The 22,605-nt window shown below is 39.5% G+C and overlaps 1 protein-coding gene across 1 annotated transcript in view; it reads left to right on the plus strand.

Annotated features, from left to right (window-relative positions):
- LOC145348390 (adhesion G protein-coupled receptor D2) overlaps positions 1–22,605 on the plus strand; it is a 265,728-nt gene that overhangs the window by 17,390 nt on the left and 225,733 nt on the right. The window contains exons 8-17 of the mRNA XM_080196603.1: positions 137–421; positions 2,018–2,129; positions 3,667–3,801; positions 7,853–7,958; positions 9,209–9,320; positions 12,351–12,406; positions 13,887–14,013; positions 15,143–15,246; positions 15,478–15,580; positions 20,080–20,233. Coding sequence (XP_080052729.1) covers positions 137–421; positions 2,018–2,129; positions 3,667–3,801; positions 7,853–7,958; positions 9,209–9,320; positions 12,351–12,406; positions 13,887–14,013; positions 15,143–15,246; positions 15,478–15,580; positions 20,080–20,233 — 1,294 coding nt within the window. The remainder of the gene's footprint in view (positions 1–136; positions 422–2,017; positions 2,130–3,666; positions 3,802–7,852; positions 7,959–9,208; positions 9,321–12,350; positions 12,407–13,886; positions 14,014–15,142; positions 15,247–15,477; positions 15,581–20,079; positions 20,234–22,605) is intronic.

Consider the following 22,605-nt stretch of genomic DNA (forward strand, 5'->3'; position numbering starts at 1 on the left):
CAAAGAATGTTCGAAAATTGGAGTTGAAATGGTGAATATAAGAGATCTTCTATCATATCAATCACATAAATGTTTCCGAAACTGAACATCCTGTAGGTTTCATGTTGTGAAAATATTTCTGTTTTTGGTGCTTCAGATTGCAGATTATCTTTTGCTTAACAAAAGTAATTACCCACAAAATGTGACGAGTGCAAATCACATCACCAACGTGTTATTAGAAGCCACAGATGAAAGCCATGTTAAGCTCACCTCTGCTGATCTGCTAGCTTTGACAAGATTTCTTGGAAATGTCGCTGAGCTGGATTTTGCAACGGAAGCAAATAATTCAGAAGCAATTATGAGTTTGGCTACTAACTACGTAAAATTGGCAAGCAAAATCATAGATGTCAAGTGCTCCTTTGAATGGCTCATTATATCTGAGGTGTGAGAATGCTTTATTTCAGTAACTTAATTGTACAATAATTAAATGTTTAAATATCTTTGTGAAGCAGAAAATAAATTAGACCTGTGAAATATAAATGTTAATCTACTAAACTTTTATGTGAAGCCAAATTACTTTCAGCTAGTAGATAATAGGTACTTTGGAAACAGATTGGAACAGCAGCTGTTAACGCAATATACAATAAAGCAATATCTGTGCGTTATTGAAGAAATAATGCAGCCACAGGAGGGTGATGTTTGCAATACTAAAAATTAAGTGATTGTTTTCTGTTAGTTTAGTGTTATCAAACTATATAATAGCACCGCTTTGGTTTTTTTTTGAAACATGAAAATGTTACCTTTTTAATGTTTGAAATTTAAAACAGGAAGTACTGGTGATTGTTTATATAAGATTTAATGATATTTAATGTTTCATGCAGCGTTCTATGGAATCAGGAATTGAGAAAAATATTGAAATCATTGAGGCTGCTGTGTCCACTTCTTCTGTTATTCACATATAACAGTGTTGCAAAATTGAGTGGCTGAGCACTGTAATCCCTTAATGAATCTAAACAAAACCATAACTGACAAAATGCAGCTGCAATGGTAAGGTGAAGGGACAGCTTCTGTTAGCACAATAGTTCTACTGCCCAGAGCCCCTGTTGCTATCCCTTACCTTTCCCCCCAAGCTCCAGTCCCCCACCCCGACTTTTGTCACACCTAATACTTACTTCCCGTGAGTATTCCAACACTTTGATTGCTCTTCTACTTTTTCCATATCCTAATATCTAATTCCTAACACATTTTACAATGCCCACCCAATGTGGTAAAAAGCACCATTGCTCTTTATTAAACTCACCCCCGCTTCTTCCACATGCTCACATCATCTTCTCTCTGAGCTCACTTACTACTACAACTAATTCCAGTTTCCAGGACATGTCACTATTTGCACGTCTCATGACTTACTAGTCCTCTCTTTCAAATATATACCAAGGCTTCACATGTTGTATTCTGCGATTGCAGCTATTGTTTTTACTTTGTTCTTTATACTATTGGTGTTCCATGTACCCACCTTCACTTTTTCACATCTAAAATCCTGTTCTAATTTACATTGTACATTTGAACTCACCTAATATTCTAAACCCTAGACTTTCTGACATGCCCTGTACGCAGTCAAAATAAAATGTTTTTAGAATTTACATTTGTATTGTCCATGTGAGGTCAGGGCAGCAGTAATCAGCAAGAGAGACGTGGCACAAGAGAGTTATTGCGATAACAATGGCTTTCCCTTCTCACCATTGTTTTCATTACTTGTATTTTATTGATTTTGGTAATGTTTATACTCACTCGTTTGCTGCAATGAACTCACCCAATTTTATTAATGATTCCTGCAGTCACGAAAATTACCATGTGCTGGAAATTTCCCAGGTAGTTGTGAAAGGCTGTTCTGAGACAGTGGAACTGTCTTTGGAGCTTTGAAACATTGCATAGAATGTTGGCTACTGTCACATCAAAAGCAGTTGGAGAATTTTAGAAGCATTCTTCACAAGCGAGTATACTAAAGGAAATGCTTAAATTGTGACCTCTGTTTTGGCAGGCTATCCATGGACCGTATGTTATAATTCACAGTGTTGATATACTTGCTGAGAAGCTGTCTGATATTTTATTTTCTATTGGACAAAGTATTGTCCTGTCAACAGAGAACATAGGTAAGAATTGAGTTAAGCGTTTAATTTCTTTCAAGGAATGTTAATAGTTTCAGGAGCTTGTTTGAGCTATGTCTGATGTCAGATTGTTTTCCTCATGACTGAGTCCAGATTTTTAAATTCTGATAAACAAGTAGATTTGTTTTCTAATGCTGTGACAATTTGTTCTAGAACTCTTCATGCTGCTGTGTTGTGTTTGTAAACTTAATTGGGGGAAACATAAGAACATAAGAAATAGGAACAAGAGTAGGCCATCTAGCCCCTTGAACCTGTCCCGCCATTTAATAAGATCATGGCTGATCTGATTGTGGTTCAGTCCCACTTATCTGCCTGCTCCCCATAACCCTTAATTCCCTTATTGGTCAGAAATCTATCTACCTGTGACTCAAACACATTTAACAAGGTAACTGCCACTGCTTCAATGGGCAGAGAATTCCAAAGATTCACTACCCTCTGGGAGAAGAAGTTCCTCCTCAACTCTGTTCTAAATTGACTCCCCCTTATTTTGAGGCTATGCCCTCTCGTTCTTGTTTCCATTCTAAGTGGAAATAATCTCTCTGCTTCTCCCCTGTCTAGCCCCTTCATTATCTTATATGTCTCTGAGATCTCCCCTCAGCCTTCTAAACTGCAACGAGTACAGGCCCAATCTACTCGATCTCTCCTCATAAGCTAACGCCCTCATCTCCGGAATCAACGGGGTGAACCTTCTCTGTACGCCCTCCAAGCCAATATCCCCTTTTGCAAATAAGGGGACCAAAATTGCACACAGTACCCTAGCTGTGGCCTCACGAGTACCTTGTACAATTGCAGCAAGACCTCCCTGCTTTTATACTCCATTCCCCTTGCGATAAAGGCCAACATTCCATTTGCCTTCTTGTTTTCTAAATACATTATGATGCCCCTTTAATTCAATCCATCAACTTTGGTCAGTGCATAGGCTATTCATCTGGAAAATAAAACACAAGTTGAAAAGTCAGACATTTATATTAAAGTCAGACTACTATATTTTGTAGTCTGGCAGACTTCACATGGACTGTCACGCATTTCAAAAGATTACCCTGTGATGGCATGGTTGAGTCTATCGAATGGGTAACCGAGTCATAAACCAGGAAGATGCTCGGGTTTGATTTGCGCAGAATGACCTGATATTCTGTTGGGTGCCAGAAGAAGGGTTACATTTTGTCTCAGGTACTTTGCTGTGGAAATCACGTGGAGGAGGATTGCCAGTTTGAGCAGAACAATAAGGATATATAAACCAGTGGACATGATGAGTTCCTACTCCTGATTGTAAGGAAATGAGCGTGCGTGGATATTGGGCAAGTAGATTGGTCTTGGCTGTGATGCATCTTGTAGTCAGGTGAAACTCTGTGCTAAAGACTCATGTATACATAATGGCCAGTTTGGGTGAAATACTGGAGAATACTCAGCACCTACTCGATCCGAACTTCAGAAAGCATCAGTGACTTTATGGCTGTGGGAAGGGGCAGGAAGAGAAAGAAAATCTGCATTTGCATAAAATTGTTCTAATATAATCGTCTAGATATGCAGATCAAAGCGAGTCAGTTGTCCAGTTTGGAAAGTGACCTTGTTTACAAACCCAAGTGTCTTTCTGCTCGGAATCGAGTGGATGAAATCCACATTGATAATACAGAGATGTCTCGGCTTCTCACTTTAGGTAAGTGTCACTGAATAGTATCGTTTGCACCTTCTGCTTTAGATTAATTTTTAAGTAGAGATTTTCCTGTTGAATGCTAACCACCAAAATTACTCATCCACTTTTCTTAGTGTTGTCATGGTTGAATTTCTAAGATAATGAAAAGTTTCAAATAAATGTTTGTCCACTTCAAAACAGGAAACATCAAATAAGCTAAAAATAAATATGTAGCTCAACCAGTGGCTTAGGGGGTGGGTGTGCAAAGTCTGCATATAGAGACTTTGAATTGGTTGCTTTAAGTTAGGTGACCTGAGCTGGAATAGCATTACAATTGGCTTCAGTGCCACTGGGCCAGGTAGGAAATATCAGCCAGCTTTCTGATTTGAACATTATCCAGAGACCTTTGCTGAAAAGTGCGCATTTAGTTATTATACAGTCACATCTGCGATGCCTTCATATTAAATAATCTGACTGCATTCCTTGTTTAGACTTGCAACTGGACATTGGGAGCTTGGGGAAAAATACTGTGTTTCACTGATAATCTGCAGGAGATTTGGGAAGGAAACTGTTGGCTGGGGGGAGGGGGTGGAATAATTATTTAATTTATTTGTTATGAGCCCCAAGAGACTAACAATAAAAAAATGTATTTCCCAGGACAAGATTTCATTCTTCAAGGCTGTAATAACAAACTGAAATCAGCATAGTCTGAACAGTCTTCTAAATGACTGTGTCTCTAGAAAACCAGCACACCTTCTTGTATCAAGGTGTGAGCTTGTTGCTTGATTTTTTTTCAATAGGTTTTAGTTACAATACAGTCTCCAGGCAGAGTTTAGTATGATCAGGACATTCTGTTTCACTCGAAATCAAAGGAAACATTTTAAAACATAACTGTGTTATAAGTCTTACACTCGTAACATATACAAAGGCACTTAAAGATGTTTCAACAATTGACACAAAAACAGAGGCTGAGAGAGAATAGGATGAGTGTCAAAAGCACAGTCGAAGAGGTGGGTTTTCGGAAGGTTCTTGAGAGAAGGTAGAGAGTTTGAGAGGTTTAGTGAGGGGATTCTGGACAATGTTCTGCCACCACAAGGAATGAGGATGCACAAATTACTGGAAGCAAAAATGGAAAATTTGGTGGATGCACACAAACTTGGAAGAGATTGTGGAGATAAGGTGGACTGAGTCACGGAGGAGTTTAATAGCAGCAGTGAGGAGTTTAAATTTGATAAGTTTGGAGGATGAGGAGGCAAAGTAGAGGACAAAGGTAATATACAAAATATGTACAGTACGATGTTGGATACAAGTGTTTATGGAAAGTTAAGGGTTTGAGTTTTATGGTAAAAAATTTGACAAGGCCCCGCATGGGAGGTTAGTTAGGAAGGTTCAGTCGCTAGGTATACATGGAGAGGTAGCAAATTGGATTAGACATTGGCTCATTGGAAGAACATAATAAAAAGTCTGACAACACCAGGTTTTAGTCCAACCGATTTATTTGATAATAGACTCACAAGCTTTCGGGTTAGTCCCTTCGTCAGGTGAATGGAGAGTTCTGGCCTCAGACAGAGCATATAAAGCACAGACACTGTCAAAGCTTGCAGAGGATTTGGACCAGCTAGAAAAATGGGCTGAAAAACGGCAGATGGAGTTTAATGTAGACAAATGTGAGGTATTGCACTTTGGAAGGACAAACCAAGGTAGAACATACAATGTAAGTGGTAGGACACTGAAGAGTGCAGTAGAACAGAGGGATCTGGGAATACAGATACATAATTCCCTAAAAGTGGCGTCACAGGTAGAGAGGGTCGTAAAGAGTGCTTTTGGAACATTGGCCTTTATAAATCAAAATATTGAGTATAAGAGTTGGAATGTTATGGTGAGGTTGTATAAGACATTGGTGAGGCAGAATTTAGAGTATTGTGTGCAGTTTTGGTCACCTATTTACAGGAAGGATGTTAATAAAGTTGAAAGAGTGCAGAGAAGGTTTACAAGGATGTTGCTCGGACTTGAGAAACTGAGTTACAGAGAAAGGTTGAATAGGTTAGGACTTTATTCCCTGGAGTGTAGAAGAATGAGGGGAGATTTGATAGAGGTGTATAAGATTTTGATGGGTATAGATAGAGTGAATGCAAGCAGGCTTTTTCCACTGAGGCTGGGGAGAAAAAAAACTAGAGGACATGGGTTAAGGGTGAAGGGGGAAAAGTTTAAAGGGAATATTAGGGGAGGGTTCTTCACACAGAGTGGTGGGAGTGTGGCCTGAGCTGCCACATGAAATGGTGAATGCGGGCTCACGTTTAACATTTTAGAAAAACTTGATCAGGTACATGGATGAGAGGGGTGTAGAGTGATATGGTCCAGGTGCAGATCAGTGGGACTAGGCAGAATAATGGTTTGGCACAACCAAGAAGGGCCAATAGGCCTGTTTTTGTGCTGTGATGTTCTATGGTTCTATATTCAAGGTATGAATAATTGTTTCAACAGTTCAGAAGCACGCGGCATTGTGGAAATGGCAGTGCTCCGAAAGCTTGTGCTACCATATAAACCTGTTGGACTTTAACCTGGTATTGTGAGACTACTTATTGTGCTTATCCCAGTCCAATGCTAGCATCTTCATGAAATGATAGTTTACAGTTCCTTGATGGATGGGAATCAGGGGCTGAAATACAGCTCAAGGAGTAATAGGCTCCAAAGTTGTAAATAGTCTAATCAAGTTGAACCACTGGCTGGCGAGAATGGATGCAGACAACAAATGATCTTCGGTTACATAGAAACATAGAAGATGAGAGCAGGAGGAAGCCATTTGGCCCTTTGAGCCTGTTCTACCATTCGTTACGATCATGGCTGATCATCCAATTCAATAGCCTAACCTTGTTTTTTTTCCCCATAAATATTGCAATGTTAGCTTGGTAAAAGTTGTGCCTCATCTCAGTGGATGCTGGAGAAGTACTCTGGCATTACCGAGATGGTTGAGAGAGCTGGTGGAAAGAGAGATTTCAGTGTCATCAGTGAATGTGTGAAAGCTGATCTTATACTTCTGGATGTTAACATAGCAAATTGTGTAGATGAGCGGGGGTGGGATATATAAATCCTTAGAAGATCTGGAGATAATAGTACACAGGATAGAATAGTAGCCATTGCTGGAGATGCTATGTTCAAATAGGTAGGAATGTGACGATAAACCCATGCAACTTGATAGCTGCAGTGAGATAATGGTGAAGGATATCATAGCCAAACATTTTAAGCACTACACAGAGAGGGAGAATGAATAGTGTACAATGGTCACAATTACACAGGAGGTGTTTTATAATTTTAGTTAGTGCTGTTTTGCTGAGAAGTTGGAAATTGGACTAGATGGAGTCAAAGATAGAGTTTAAATGAGGTAGCTATGGGGGTGTGAATTAACAACTAATTTGAGGGTTTTACTGAGAAAACAAACAGAAGTAATTGGTAATGATGCAATGCTTTGTAGTGGGATTTTACTTTACTCCTTCTTGGGATGTGGGCTTAGCAGATAAAGCCAACATCTTTTGTCCATCCCTAAAAAAGGGAGGGGTGATAACAAAGACTGAAACATCAAGAGGAAATCCTTTACAAGCCAAGCTAATAAAGAGGTCAGAAACCTGAAACTTGTGTATGAATCCAGTGCGGTCAGATAGATTCTGGCCTTCATGCTTTAAATTGAAATGTTTTGGCCACAGTTCTTAAAAATAGAGGTTCTGAAATGGGGGGTTTATAAATACTAATATAACAACTTTATTGAGGATTTTTTAAAAGTGAATTCTCACAGCAAAACAAATTGTAAACCCAGCCCCTAGTCAGTCTTCAATGTGACCTATTGAATGTCTGCACATGCATGGTAAATACAACTTGGCAAGTTCTTTCCCTTTAACTGGAATTCTTATGATTGGTAAAGAGCTCTAGTGTTTATCTGAGATGTTATTGGCTGCAGTAACACCTCTCAAGTTCCAGTTGCTTTCATTGAGTTGGAATCAGTAAGTGGTTATTGTTTCTATCCATGTTGTGACTATCCAGTACTCCTGCAGAAATAATAGTGTTTATTTTATTTCTTTAGGATACAGTGAGTTAATATTTATACATGCTTACTATCGAAGTGTGGAACATCATTTGACACCTCGCAATTCAGACTTTGTATTACTAGCTGGGAGCTCAGACGAACGGTAAGATTAAAAATCAGTGACTAGAAAACTTCAACCATAATATAAAGGTTTCCAGGTAGATAAATCCATACCCAATTTTGAAATAAAAGCACAATTCTATAGAAAGCAGTTGCAATTTGAAAGAGGGATATGTTTTTCAAATCAGCAGGTAATCAATCTAATTTTTTTTAGCAGTTTCTGATTTTATTTTACATTTTTATTATGATATATGGCTGATACACTTGTATAAAATTTGTTAGAGAACCATGAAAATGATCAAGTGTTTTATACTTGCAGTGTGATACATTTATGATTTATTAGATCAGGAACTTTATTGTATGAATGAGGCTGATTTGGCATGTTGTAATTTTGAAATATTGGATCAGAATTATACCTGTTTAAATATGCAACTATCATGTAATGCTCTATGCAATTATTCCAAATGCCACATTTAGCTGAAGTGTCTTCCACTTGTATTCCAAAACTTTACTCCTGATTGTAAGACCAGTAGGTCTATAGTTGTCTGTCTGTTTTGTCACTCTTTTTGAATACAGTTTTGCATTACTCCTGCATGCTATTAACTTTAATAATGTTTAGTGCAGAGTGTCTATTTTCTTATATGGAGCAAAATAGAGACACTTTAAACAGGAACTGCTTATACCTAAGTAAATTGTAACATACTCAGAGCAAAATAGAGACAGTGCAAGATAGGAACTACTTGTGCCCAAATAAATTGCAACACATAGTACACTGAGTGGAACTTTTAATCTCAAATAATGCATTGGTCTGAACCTTGTCTTGCTCAACTGGTATTGGAGTTTGAGGCTGCATTTCATGTGCATGGTTTTGCAACAGCCCAAGTCCTGTTGTATTAACTGTTAACCAGCTGCTGTTTCTTAGTAAGTTGCTTTTAATTTACTCACCCTTGCCCAGCACGCCATCTTAATTTGGTAATGAGAGATTGAGGACACTTGGGCATGCGGTTGCAGGACCTTATTACATGTTATAAGTTAACAATAATCCTTGTATTCTTGTGCTTATTATCTTTAGAACAAATCAGATTACATGATTCTGTAATTATTTTAATAGTATGGCATCAGTAATGGAGTGCTACAATTTTGGACAAGAACGCTTAAATTTCTCTTAAATCAGAGCACAAGATAAACTTTTATCTTTCACAGCATATACAGAATACAGAACGTATCATAGGAAAATTTCTGTGCTTATGCAGTATAAAGAACCAATACATCTCAATGTATTATGTATTTCAGCTTGCCGACAAGCCAACTTCAAACAGCTATTATCTCTTCAACTGTGCGCGATCCAGTCAATGCAAGGAACATTCCAAGTGCTGTACAGTACTCTCTATCTCACAGGGCTGTGGTAAGCAAATTGAGAATGTTTCTCAAAATACATTAACATTTAATTTGGACTATATTCATAAAGTTTATGGCTTCTAAAGCTTTAGATTTAAAAGAATTGTTGTATATTCAATTGCGTTTCTCAAAGTGGTTCAGATTTTTTAGTTTAATGGTTTAAAAGCCGTAAGAACGTCACACAGGCCTTGCAAGAGTAGACTGACAGACAACAGTTTGTTTCCATATATTTTTGAGAAGGATTCAGTACATTGTGTTTTTGCTGCACCTTGTCTCCCTTTTACATTTACCCCTTTAGTGATGGAGAAAACCTGTTAGCAACTCCTTTTCTCAATCGTACCTGGACAAAATCCCTGCAATCTGATTAATCTTCAGATCAGTCTTCCAAATCAAATCCAATGCATCGTGTAGCTATATAAAGAAATCAGGGGACTAATGATCCAGAGGCCCAGACCAAATTTCTGTGGAAGGATCATTTAGCCCAAAATGTTAACTCTATCTTTTCACAGGTGCTGCCAGCCTGCTGAGTTTATTCAGCATTTGCTGTTTTTTTTCCAGATTTATAGTATTTTGCTTTTATTACAATGCTCTGGGGGCATAGATTCAAGTACCAACATGGCAGCTGGTGAAATTTGAACTCCATGAACAAATTTTGAATTAAAAAGCTAATCTCTGTAATAGTGACCATGGAAACCATTGTCAATAAAAACGCATCTGATCACTAACGTCCTTTAGAGAAGGAAATCTGTCATCCTTGCTGGGTTTGGCCTACTGTGGTTGACTCTTAACTGACTGTTGAAGTTGTCTAGCAAGTCACTCAGTTTAAGGGAAATTGGGAATGGAAACAAATGCTGGCCATGCCAGCGATGCCCAGATGCCATGACAAAATAAATTTTTAAAAAGAAGGCATGTTCCACATACACTGTATGGCATTTTTCTTTCAATACACATTATACCTGAATCAGAATTCTCTTTGTGAATCGTGTCATTGTTTATGACATTCTTGACTCTCTTCATCTTTTAATTTTTCAGGCAACAATAATACAACCTCCCATTTGTGTTAATGGGCAAATTTGGGTTAATTTTTCTGAATAATGGAAAGGGTGGATAAATGACAAAGACTCCCAGTTGTCATCAAGGAAACTGAGTTTATTTAGCGCCACTTGAGAATGCTTGCTCTGCGTGTATTGGGGCCTGAGGTTGCATTTGCCATGGTTGGTTTTGCGATGGTCAAGTTTTATCTTGTTTACTGCTAACCAGTTGCAGTCAGCTGGTCCAACTAACCCCATCATTTTACATGGATTAAATTGTAACTTGTCTGTATCAGATGAAACATAAACCCTTTTATTCAAAGCAAAAAGCCAGTGTCTGTGACTCAAAGTCTAATAGAATCGATGGTTTATGGCCCTGCCAATTTTTAAATGAAAGTAATTAGCTGACCGGGTTGAGTTCATCCACTAACAAATAGTAAAAATTAAGGTTGCTCAAGGTGAACACAAGATTATCCAAGATCACTCAGACATGTGGATATCATTATGTAGATTGCAGGGTTATTATTATATGTTCTCCTAAAAACATATTCTCGTGTCCAGGATAGCTTGCTACATGGCTATGTTTAGCTTAGCATCTAAGACACATCGGTTAGCAATTTTTTTTTAAATAGATATAAATTGTTGTGACTAAGATGAGGTTGTGCAGAAAGTTTTTAAAAAATTATCCAAGGCATAATTCCAGGGGTGCTTTGCCCAGACACTAGCAAGAATGAGCACTAATCTTTTAAAGCAGGAATCCCTTCTGAGACAGCTGAGTTGCTGGCGAGGCAGCATGGACATGATTACACATCTGAGTTCACAAAACCCAGACAAGAGATGCAAGGGATCTAGTGCAGTTTCTTCTCTTTACTGCCATCCTCCAGCAACTAATACTGCTCTATACTCACCTTTTAGTGTCAAATCTGTTGATTTTGTGAACTTGATAGTGTTGGCTTTTCCATACAGATTAAGCAAACTCCATGGACAGGATCGGGGCGTTAGTTCGGGGTCTTGGCCACCAGTTAAAGAGCTAGCAGGACCGCCATGTCACCTCTTTGAGAGAGCCTGCCACATTTTTTGCCACTCAGGCACTTCCAGTGGGTTATTCCACAGGATCAAGGACATGGGGAGGGGGGCAAACATTGGCAGTTCCTTTGTACACAGCAGTGCCACTAACATGACTCTATTTTGAAGAAAAGCAGGGGAGTTACCACTGACCTGGCCAATACCTATCCCTCGGGCGACACAACAGATTATCTAATTATTATTGTATTGCTGGAAGTAAATTAGCTGCTGTATTCCTATATAAGGGCGGCATGGTGGCACTATGGTTAGCACTGCTGCCTCACAGTGCCAGGGACCCAGGTTTGATTTGTGGCTTGGATGTCTGTCTGTGTGGAGTTTGCACATTCTCCCTGTGTCTGCGTGGGTTTCCTCTGGGTGCTCTGGTTTCCTCCCTCAGTGCAAAGGTGTGTGGGTTAGTTGCATTGGCCATACTAAAATGCCCGTTAATGTCAGGGGGACTAGCTGGAGTAAATGCATGGGATTATGGAGATAGGGACTGGGTGGGATTGCGGTTGATGCAGACTCTGTGTGCTGAATGGCCTCCTCCTGCACTGTGGGGTTTTATGACTCTATAAGGCTGTTTGAAATGTCCAATGATCATGAAAGACACCAGCTAAATACAAGTCTTTTTTGTGAATAATCTCAGCTCAATATCCCTACTGCATCAATGTAACATTCATACATCTAACATCTGCTGCCCATTAAGATTGCCAGTTGCTCAGAGATAATTCTGTTGTAGTCCCATGTTTATTTGAAGGTTGAGTGAAGTTGGCCCAGCTCATTCACATAGTTGCCCACCCATCCCCCACAGTCATGTTTTAATTCAATGTAAATGTAAACATGTTCTTTTGGATTAGTATATCAAAAAGTGGTGTTGTTGAAAGTTGCACTGATCCAAGTTTGGTCAGTTTGAACACAATTGTGTCATGTTCTTTTTAAAGGCTGGATTTTCAAAATTTGCCACCCCAACTTGTGTGTTTTGGAACTTCAGTCTTCAGTAAGTACCCCATTATTTGCTTAGTGCCAACTACTGTATTTAACAGGGATTAGAGAAGTGTCTTATAACATGGCCCCGTTGTTCCACCACTACTTCATTTTTCCTGCACTCTCCTGAAGACAGTTACATATACTTGTGTCTCATTCTGTGGATGGTTGTTCTCCCATATGTATGTTTAAAGTTAAGCTTTTTTCTACAGATTGTCAGTGTGTGGGAGGAATACAGCTCAAATGCTGAGAGAGCTGGATGATTACTTATTCTAGCCATGTACTGCTACCTCACAATGCCAGAGACCCGAGTTCAATTTTAGCCTTGGGTGACTGTGTGGAGTTTGTATATTCTCCTCCTGTTTATGGGCTTTCTCCAATGCCCTCCACAGTCCAAAGATGTACAGGTTAGGTGGATTGGTTATGCTGAAATACCCGTTGGTCCCTACATGAATGCGGTTGCAGGATAGGGCCTCAGAATTGATGCAGACTGTATGGATCAAAAGGCCTCCTTATGCACTGCAGGGATTCTATGATTTAGTGTTTACTTAGGAGAGACCTAATGGATTGTTTATAAATGAAGATTTCTCCTAGGATTTTTGATTAGATTAAATGACAGTGTCATATAATGATTTGCTTAATGGGAGGAACTTGGTTTGTAGCAGAGAAACAGCTTTCAGTGCTGGCTGATGTTTGTTTAAAGACAGAAGTCTACAAGCTGCTCTGAAAATCAAAACCTCATTGTAGCTCTAAGGTTGTTAATACAATTTATAGCTAGTTTGCCTCGGTTTGCTCACTAAATTTAAAGTGGCATTTATGTTTAAGAGGAATGTTGCTTATTTGGAACTAAAACAGGAGTAAATTAGAAATTAGAGTTGTTTCCTTTCTCTTTTTTTAACCATTGATCAACTGTTAAAAGTTAAACTGCTTCATTTTGTTGGGAGTTATATTTAAAGTGTTAAGAATAAAACTTCTTTTGGTAAAAGATCCCTAATTTGTCAGCAGAAATACCCCTGGAGTGGTGCATCCTATCCTCACATTTATGCCAAAACATGGACATTGTTGGGGCCTAATCTGATTTCCCAATATAATTTGGGATTCTGGTCCAGAGCCCTAACACCATGGACTTCCATTGGTCTATGACTAGGTTTGACAAAGCACTGCAGTGCTTTGCAATGTACACTAAGGCAGTTAATAATGCCATAACTTTGAAGAAAAGATCAACTGACTTAACATTAATTTACATGAGTCCCTGCTATTCCGCACTGGGTAATGCATTTACTTAGTTCCAGTATCAGGTACATTTCAATGCCAGCTATTAGTTGATGCAAGAAGTAACTTTTTAAGTAATTTATATATACTTGTGTATGTATGTCTGCATCCCAGTTAACCTAATTTTAATAAGACATCCATTTATTGTGCCAATTATTTGAAATCCTTAAAGTATTTATATTCTTCAAAGGGCTGGATTTTTTTTGAAATGTTCATTTCAGAGATGGACGTTATGCAGGATGGTCAAACCAAGGTTGCCAAGTGATCCAGTTTGAGTCTGAGATCACAACCTGCTTTTGTAACCACACAACCAACTTTGCTGTGTTGATGCAGTTCACAGAAATACAGGTAGGTTTGCGATTTGGTTTCCTTCCATCAAAGAAATAGTCCAAGGAGACTTTTCTTCCATTCTAATCTGCTTATTTGAGTAATGTGTGGGAACTTTTGTACGGTTCCCTTTTTCTCGTTTATAATGAGTCTGGTGTGAACCAGCCTGAATGACAGTGTGATTGAGTAATTGAGATTAATATGTTGATAGACCTGACTGGAAATAATTTTCCACAATGAGAACAGTGCAGAGCTTGTATGCATTGCATTAGTGCTCAGTTGAATATTTGCTACATTGTACCAACAAAGCTTTCTTGACAATCCAACATAACTCTGTACCCATTTGACATTTTTCACACTAATAGTAAGGTTTGTCTGCTTATACTGTCAAAACATGGCTGGTTGTGAGTAAAAATGCTCGCTGCAGAGAGAAGAGCAACAAAGGAATCATTTATGGCCCTACATTAAATGAAGTCAGACCAAAAATGAAAATAAATGGCATTAACACCTGATGTCTGTTGCATGCAAAACATTACAACTTTATTCACACAGCCACATGATGTAGTTTTGAAGAATGTTTGTTTGAAGTTTTCATTATTTCTGATATCTAATTTTCCAGCCCATATCCTTATTAAGCAGACTAATCTTGTCATGTGAGCATAATCAATTAAAAAACCTGCCAAGGCTTTTTAACAGTGGTAAAGTTGTTCTTTCTGAACATACTCACAAAGCCTTTTTTTCCATTGAATTGTGCTGCATTTCTTGGGTCTTGGAATGTTGTAGCTACATGATACTTCACATAATGCACATTGGGATGGTATGAAGTTCTCTGCAGATTGTCAGGGCTTGGGTTAAGTATGTGAGGATGGTGAATTGAGGGCTTGTTTGGTATCTGGCAGTTTGTGATCCATGAGAGTTCTGTGCAGTGGGTGGGTGGGGGGAGTGGGTTTAGTATATGGGGGTGACTTGACTCATCAGCTAGCCCCAACCTCCTTTTCACTGAGGTGTGAGGCAAGATTATGCCAGAGTTGCTGTTGTACTGCTTGTGCATATTATGGAATATAAAATGACTGGAATATCTGTCCACTGTAACGTATTTTGCTAAATCAACCGCTGTAGCAGCATTTTGTTGACCTGATGTTTTACACAGTGGCGCTTGGAGACAGAGATGATCTTAAACAAGCTGACATTCATTGGATCTGGAGCCTCGCTCTGTGCCCTAGTGGTGACCTTGACTCTTTTCACAGTGCTGGAGTGAGTATTGTCCTTAAATTGTTGTTTTATAAATACTTTGATAAGTTGTGCTAAATTTCAAAAATGTTAAATGTTGTTATGTTGTAATGATTGACAAGTTCCCAACCATAGTTACTGTCTCTTCCCAATCTAAATTGCACCTATAACAGCTGTGTTACCTAATGAATGATTTCTTAAAGTGACAAAGAAAAGCCAAATGATTGTAATTTTTCTCTTTGCTTAAACCTCTAGTATTCCAAAATCTGACCGAACGTCCATTCACAAGAACCTGTTTGTAAGTCTGATTGCAGCACAGGTGGTGTTACTAAGCAGTGACTCAGCAACTAACAGTAAGGTACGTTAAGGATCCTGGCATCTACTACAGCTTATTGTAAAAGGTCCTAAGGCACTTCACAGAGATACAACAAAATTTTATATGTGAAGTATTCCAAGTAGGACAGTAAAAATCGTTAGTGGAGGTAGAGTGTTGGAATATTACTGCTTTTCAGTGCAATGTTTTTAAGTACAAACAGTGAAACTCAACAGGCATGCAGCATTTCTCAGTGCCTTCTATGAGTCTATTGCAGGGAACTTCTTAAAATGGGCAGCCATGGGTTAACTGAGAAGTTGAAATGATAGAAATCTGAATCCTGACCCCCAATCTGCCCAATTCCAGTTCTAAAGGAAACTGGAAGGAAGTGGATGACCAACTTTAAATATTATGAAGAGGCTTTGTGCCTCATTGGCATTCACAATTTGGAATTTAATACAGGCTGGCCATGAATCTTGGGCATGAGGGAATTCTGTCAGCTAAACCAAAGAGTCTGCTGGATTGGGGGATAACTAACTTTCCACCTACATGCTGGATGTGCTGTGCCTGTCTGGATGAACCCCGATGATTGATTGGAACCTCACGCTGATCCTTCTGATTCTCCCCAACTCAGACCTGCAAATTTTTTACTCCCCACCCACTCAGGCCCAGAGGCCCCTGCCTACCCCTGATCAGTGCACAGACCTGTATAGTCCTTTTGCCTCCTCTACACTGTTCCCTGATTTCACCACTCGCTATTCTCCCCAAGTCCCAATTAGTCAAATAAGTTAAAATTCACCCTCATTGACATGCTCAGAAAAACTCTGAAGTCTAATCCTGGTGTTATCTTGCACCAGTTTGAGGCAAAGGAAAAAAGGTGGGAAGCTTATTTCACCAGCTCGTCTCTAAATGATTTGCAGTAACTTCTGTGTTCAAAGGAAAATGTTCTTGCTGTGACATTATGGTATTTTATGTAGTGTATTTATCATCATTTTAAAAATGGTCTATTTTACCCAAAATATTTATTATTGCACGCAATCATAGAAATAGAATTTGTGTCAAAACGGCAGCGCATAACCTCCTATCTCTGAGGGCATCAAACCCAGGAGGTACTCCAGATGAAGAATCATTCACACTTGAAGCATTACCTCTGTTTTCTCTCTCAAATGCTGTCAGACCTATTGAGATTTTCCAGCATTTTCTGTTTTTGCCCCAGAAGATGTGCTGAGTATCCTCTCAAAAATCCCCACCTGAAGGTTGCAAGAAGCCCAGGAAATTAAGCATTCAATGGGCAATTACCCTGCCTGGGGAATCAGAGACTTTAGATGGTTCCAACAATCTTAGCAGAATAGTTACACAGGAAAAGTTAGAATTCATACCACTTCTAACTCCTGTGTAACTATAGGACTGGTCCCATTCCCCTTCCCCTTCCCCTAACCTACCTATTTACCGTACAGACTTACCTTCTTGCTGGCTTCCCAACTTTAGTGGATGACCAACTTTAAATATTATGAAGAGGCTTTGTGCCTCATTGGCATTCACAATTTGGAATTTAATACAGGCTGGCCATGAATCGTGGGCCTGAGGGAATTCTGTCAGCTAAACCAAAGAGTCTGCTGGATTGGGGGATAACTAACTTTCCACCTACATGCTGGATGTGCTGTGCCTGTCTGGATGAACCCCGATGATTGATTGGAACCTCACGCTGATCCTTCTGATTCTCCCCAACTAAGACTGGGACCTTTTAGAGGAGTGGTAGTGGCATAATGTTATTGTCACTGGACAAATAATCCAGAAAGCCAACACAATACTTTGGGGACCTGGGTTCAAATCCCACCATGGCAGATGGCAAAATTTGAATGAAATAAAAGTTTGGAATTAAAAGTCTAGCAATGATCATGAAACCATTGCTGATCTGGTTAACTAATGTCTTTTTGGGAGGGAAATCTGCCATCCTTGCCTGATCTGGCCTATGTGACTCCACAGCCACAGCAATGAGGTTGACTCTTAAATGCTCTCTGAAATGGCCTAGCAAGCCACTTAGTTAATTTGGGATGAACAATAAATGCTGGCCCAGCCAACAACATTCCTATTCCATGTAAGAATTAAAAACAAATTATCTGCTTTACGGTAGCCAGTGTAAAAAGTGGGTGTGGCTTCCTTTGAATCAGAAGGTCAGGTGAGGAAGGTGCAGCTGCTGACTAAGGTTGGAAAAAAGGCAATGTCAATCCGACTTAGGGCCAGAACTTCCAGGCAACTTGATTGATATATATTAAATGCTCTTTTTGAAATAATTCAACAGCTTATGTTCATCTGAGATAGCGGATGGACCGTTCCCCTCACACACACACGTTACCTTATCCTTCAGTTCAATGTGGGGATATGGAACTACGATGCCAAGTACTTGCAGTCATCCTATAACTTAAGTGGCCATTCTTCATGAGTGAATTTACTTAATGAGCACTGCCGGGGTGCCGCAGCAATGGGGCATCACTGCTTAGCCTGATCTTATTCTCAACTGTCTCAAACTGTACATAATAATCAGGAGTAGAAGCATTGCTGGTCCACCTTCCCAACTTTGAGCACTGAGACTGTAACTATCCTATTCCTTCCCTGGTGCAAAATCACTGAACTCATGGAGCAGAATAGAGATTGAACTGAGATTTTCAGTGGTCTACGTGGCTTATTTCTCCACTACCCTTACCAACTGAGAAATGTTAATAAATATATTAAAAGTTTCCACATGCAAGAAAATGATTGGCAACCAGCTCTGGAAAACAAAAAAGTTAAAAAGTAAAGTTTATTTAATAGTCACAAGTAGGTTTACTGTGAAAATCTCTGAGTTGCCACACTCTGGTACCTGTTCACGTACACGGAGAATTTAGCATAGCCAATGCACCTAACCTGCACATCTTTCCGATTGAGCACTTGGAAGAAACCCACACAGACACGAGGAGAATGTGCAACCTCCATACAGACGGTGACACAAGCCAGGAATTGAACCCGGGTCCCTGGTGCTGTGAGGCAGCAGTGCAAACCACTGTGCCTCTATTTGAGTGGTGTGTTATAAGATTTTGACCAAGAATAATATATACCAACTGTTAGGCTAGTAATAATTGTAGTGAATCCTGTACTCTATCAATAGACTCACTTTTAATTTGAAAAGAAGTTAAGGATGATAATGTTAGCATTATACTATATGACACTGGTGTTATATATGTTGATGCAGATGCTGGTTTAAGCTTCCATCAATGGCATTTTTCTTCTTTAGCTTATGCTTTGCAGCATGGAAGAATCATAAGAACATAATTCATCATTGCAATGTAAAACTGATGAAATTCTGGCATCTATAATTGTGTAATTAAATTTCCCTCCCATGTGTGCTTGTTGTGGTTGTCTTAACATGAACTGCAACATTTTTCACACTATTCTCGCTGTAAAACAAAGAAAAAACGCTGTCTTGTAAACAGTTTTTTTAGTGGCATGTGAAATCATGCAGACTGCTGACTAAACTCTCTGGCCTGAGAAAAAATAATTACAAGAGTGGAGACTAATTCTTCTGAATAACATTTAAAACTTGGTGATTTTAAAAATATATTTCTAAATTTGTTTGACAGTTCAGCTCTCCATTATCCCTATGTATATATCCTAATATTGAATGAGATGGTCACCCCACAGTTTAAGATAATGCAGGCAAAGAGGTCCAGAGACTGGTGCAGCCTCCTCTGAAAGTATTGCACTCTCTAACTAGAAATCTACTCTGAATACTGGGGAATTTGATGGCTCCCATGGGTTGTACAATTGGAGTAAAATCCATGATGGATGGCTCAGCTGCAGAGATGAGAAGGGGCAAGGGGGAGGGATTGGATGAAAGGAAGAAGATCAGGAAAACAACAGTGGTAGGGATTCAATAATTAATGGGGTAGATATGTGTCTGTGAGTGACTACTGAGCACTCAGAGGGAAAGGTGCAGAGCTAGAGGAGTCAGGACCCCTATGAGTACCTAATGACCAAGGTAGAAAGAGTGATCAAGTCCTGCAGGCAGATTTTAAGAAGCTAGAAAATAATTTAATAAGCAGGACTCCAAAGGAAGTAATTTCCCAATTGCTTCCAGTGCCACTAGGAAGTATAATCATAGAAAGATTGAACAGGTGAAATTGTGGGCTGGAGTGTTATTGAAGTCGGGCTGCCCTATTAGAGGAGATGGCTTAAGGTGACTTTTTTGGAGGGATTGGCACTCAGCACTTAATGTATTTAATGAGGCAATTTGTTGGTGCGCTCAGAGCTGGATATCCTACAATGAGCAACACGATGGCAGCAAAAGGTTACTTAATCTCAAGTAAGTTATGGGTTGTATCAGAGAAATAATGTCCAAATCCAAGACAGACAAAGCATAGTATGCACATCATGTCATAGAAATGCAACTGCATCAACAATTTTAGAACTGAATCCAGCAAAAAAAGGTACGTAATATCGAAAGTGCCAGAAAATGATTAAAATTGTTGGAAATACAAGACAGCTAATCCACTGCCTCTTTGTTCTAGTCTGCCTGTACTGCTGTTACTGCTCTTCTGCACTTGTTCTTTATGGCTGCTTTTGCATGGATGATGGTGGAGGGACTGCTCCTCTGGAGTAAGGTGGTTACTGTTAATTTAAGTGAGGAACGGAGAATGAAATATTACTATCTTATTGGCTGGGGTAAGTTACTTGGAAATAATCTGTCATGCCATTGAAACTAAGATATTTAAACTTTGGTGCATCAGTGCTGCTACTGTGTTTTTTAAAGTTAATGCCACTTTCACAACTGTCCAATTTATATATAAAGTGAGCTAGAGTTGCCAATCAATTAAGTTAATCTAAAAATTGCATTGCAGGTTTGACTTAACTTTATTCATAGACAAAGATAAATTCCTCTGCTTCTTTAAGGTTTAAAGAATTCAAGAAGGTGGTTTTTCAAATCTCCTGCAATACTTCACAATTACTGAGAATCCAGATATTCAGTTTTATATACTCCATGATTCCAACAGGGACTAACAAAACATGCATGTTAAATGCACATGCTTATGTTTTCTTAATCATAGGTTCCATCATAGGAACAGTAATTTATTGAAAATTCTAAGATAACGGTTGTACATGAATTATTATTCTATATGAGAAATTGAGTATTAGCAGTGAGTTAACAGGAAACATTTATAACTACATTTTTCGTCTTTGATCTTACTTCCTAGATTGCAGCTGTGCTAAATGTTTATAGGACTGGGGTGTCTGAAAAAAATGTCCTTCCTGTCGGTCGCTTGTGGCTGACAACCCTGCGAAGCCCGGCTAACTCTGCTTGATTGTACTAATTTCCAATTTGCTGGTTTGTCCCGTTTGAACTTAATGGGCCTGAAGATTTGAAAATGTTTGTTCTTGCTGTTGTCTCATTGCTATACAAATTCCAAATCAGAGCATTCTTTTAGTTATGAGCTTAAAATATATATGTCAATGGGGTCAGTGATTTCAAACTTTACATGTGACCCATGAGACCATTAAATGACTTGAAAAGACTAAAGGGTTGGATCCTTGTAAGGGATTTAATTCTGTTTGGCTGAAGCCACTGACCTCCGAGTCAAAGCTTGTCATTATAGCAAGTGAATAGGTACAGAATCATGAATAAGCATGGAATAACATTAGTGAATGACTGTACAAAACTTCTCCAGATCTATTCAGTTCTATCTACCATCTCCACCCTAGTGTGTAGCCATCAGAAAGCATCATTATATTATGAAGAGTTGGCAGCCTTGTAATACTATTTATTATAATCCTCTAAATTTCAGAATGATAGTCTGTTACTAAAGTGTGTCAGACGCATTAGATAGATGTTCAATGATTTCTGAGCTCAGCCACTCATTGTTATAAGAACATAAGAACATAAGAAATAGGAGCAGGAGTAGGCCATCCAGCCATTCGAGCCTGCCCCGCCATTCAATAAGATCATGGCTGATCTGTCGTTGCTCAGTTCCACTTTCCCGCCCTCTCCCCATAACCCTTAATCCCCTCTCCTATCAAAAACCCATCAACCCGCGTCTTAAAAATATTTAGCGAGGCAGCCTCCACCGCTTCAACGGGCAGAGAATTCCAGAGATTCACCACCCTTTGAATGAAGAAGTTCCTCCTCAACTCCGTTCTAAACCGCCCCCCCTTTATCTTGAGGCTGTGCCCCCTAGTCTTACTGTCTTTTTTGAGCGGGAAGAGTCTTTCCACCTCTATCCTATCCATCCCATTCATCATCTTATACGTCTCAATGAGATCTCCTCTCATTCTTCTAAACTCTAACGAGTACAAGCCCAGTTTATTCAGCCTCTCCTCATAGCTCAACCCCCTCAACTCCGGTATCAGCCTAGTAAACCTCCTCTGCACTCCTTCCAAGGCCAAAATATCCTTGCGCAGGTGCAGCGCCCAAAAATGCAAACAGTACTCCAGTTGTGGCCTCACCAATGCCCTATACAGCTGCAGCAAGACCTCCCTACTTTTATATTCAATCCCCCTCACTATGAAGGCCAGCATCCCATTCGCCTTCCTGACCACCTGTTGCACCTGCAAGCTGGGTTTTTGCGACTCATGCACAAGGACCCCGAGGTCCCGCTGCACCGTCGCCTGCTGCAGTTTTTTGCCATGTAAGTAATAGTCCTTCCTACCATTCTTCCTACCAAAGTGGACCACCTCACACTTGCCAACATTAAATTCCATTTGCCATTTCCTGGCCCATTCGCCCAGCCTATCTAGATCCTTCTGCAGACTCTCCACACCTTCCGCACAATTTGCCGTTCCCCCAATCTTGGTGTCATCAGCAAATTTCGACACTCTACACTCGGTTCCCTCCTCCAGATCATCTATATAAATGGTAAAAAGCTGAGGCCCCAGCACCGACCCCTGGGGCACTCCACTAGTCACCATCCGCCAATCCGAATAGCACCCGTTGACCCCCACTCTCTGCCTCCTATTTGACAACCAATCCTCTATCCACACTAACACCCTACCCCCAACTCCATGTCCCTCAACCTTCTGCAGTAACCTCTTGTGAGGTACTT

Source organism: Carcharhinus amblyrhynchos, chromosome 9 (assembly GCF_965287045.1).
Source record: "Carcharhinus amblyrhynchos chromosome 9, sCarAmb.v2.hapA, whole genome shotgun sequence".
In the NCBI taxonomy this organism is placed as follows: Eukaryota; Metazoa; Chordata; class Chondrichthyes; order Carcharhiniformes; family Carcharhinidae; genus Carcharhinus; species Carcharhinus amblyrhynchos.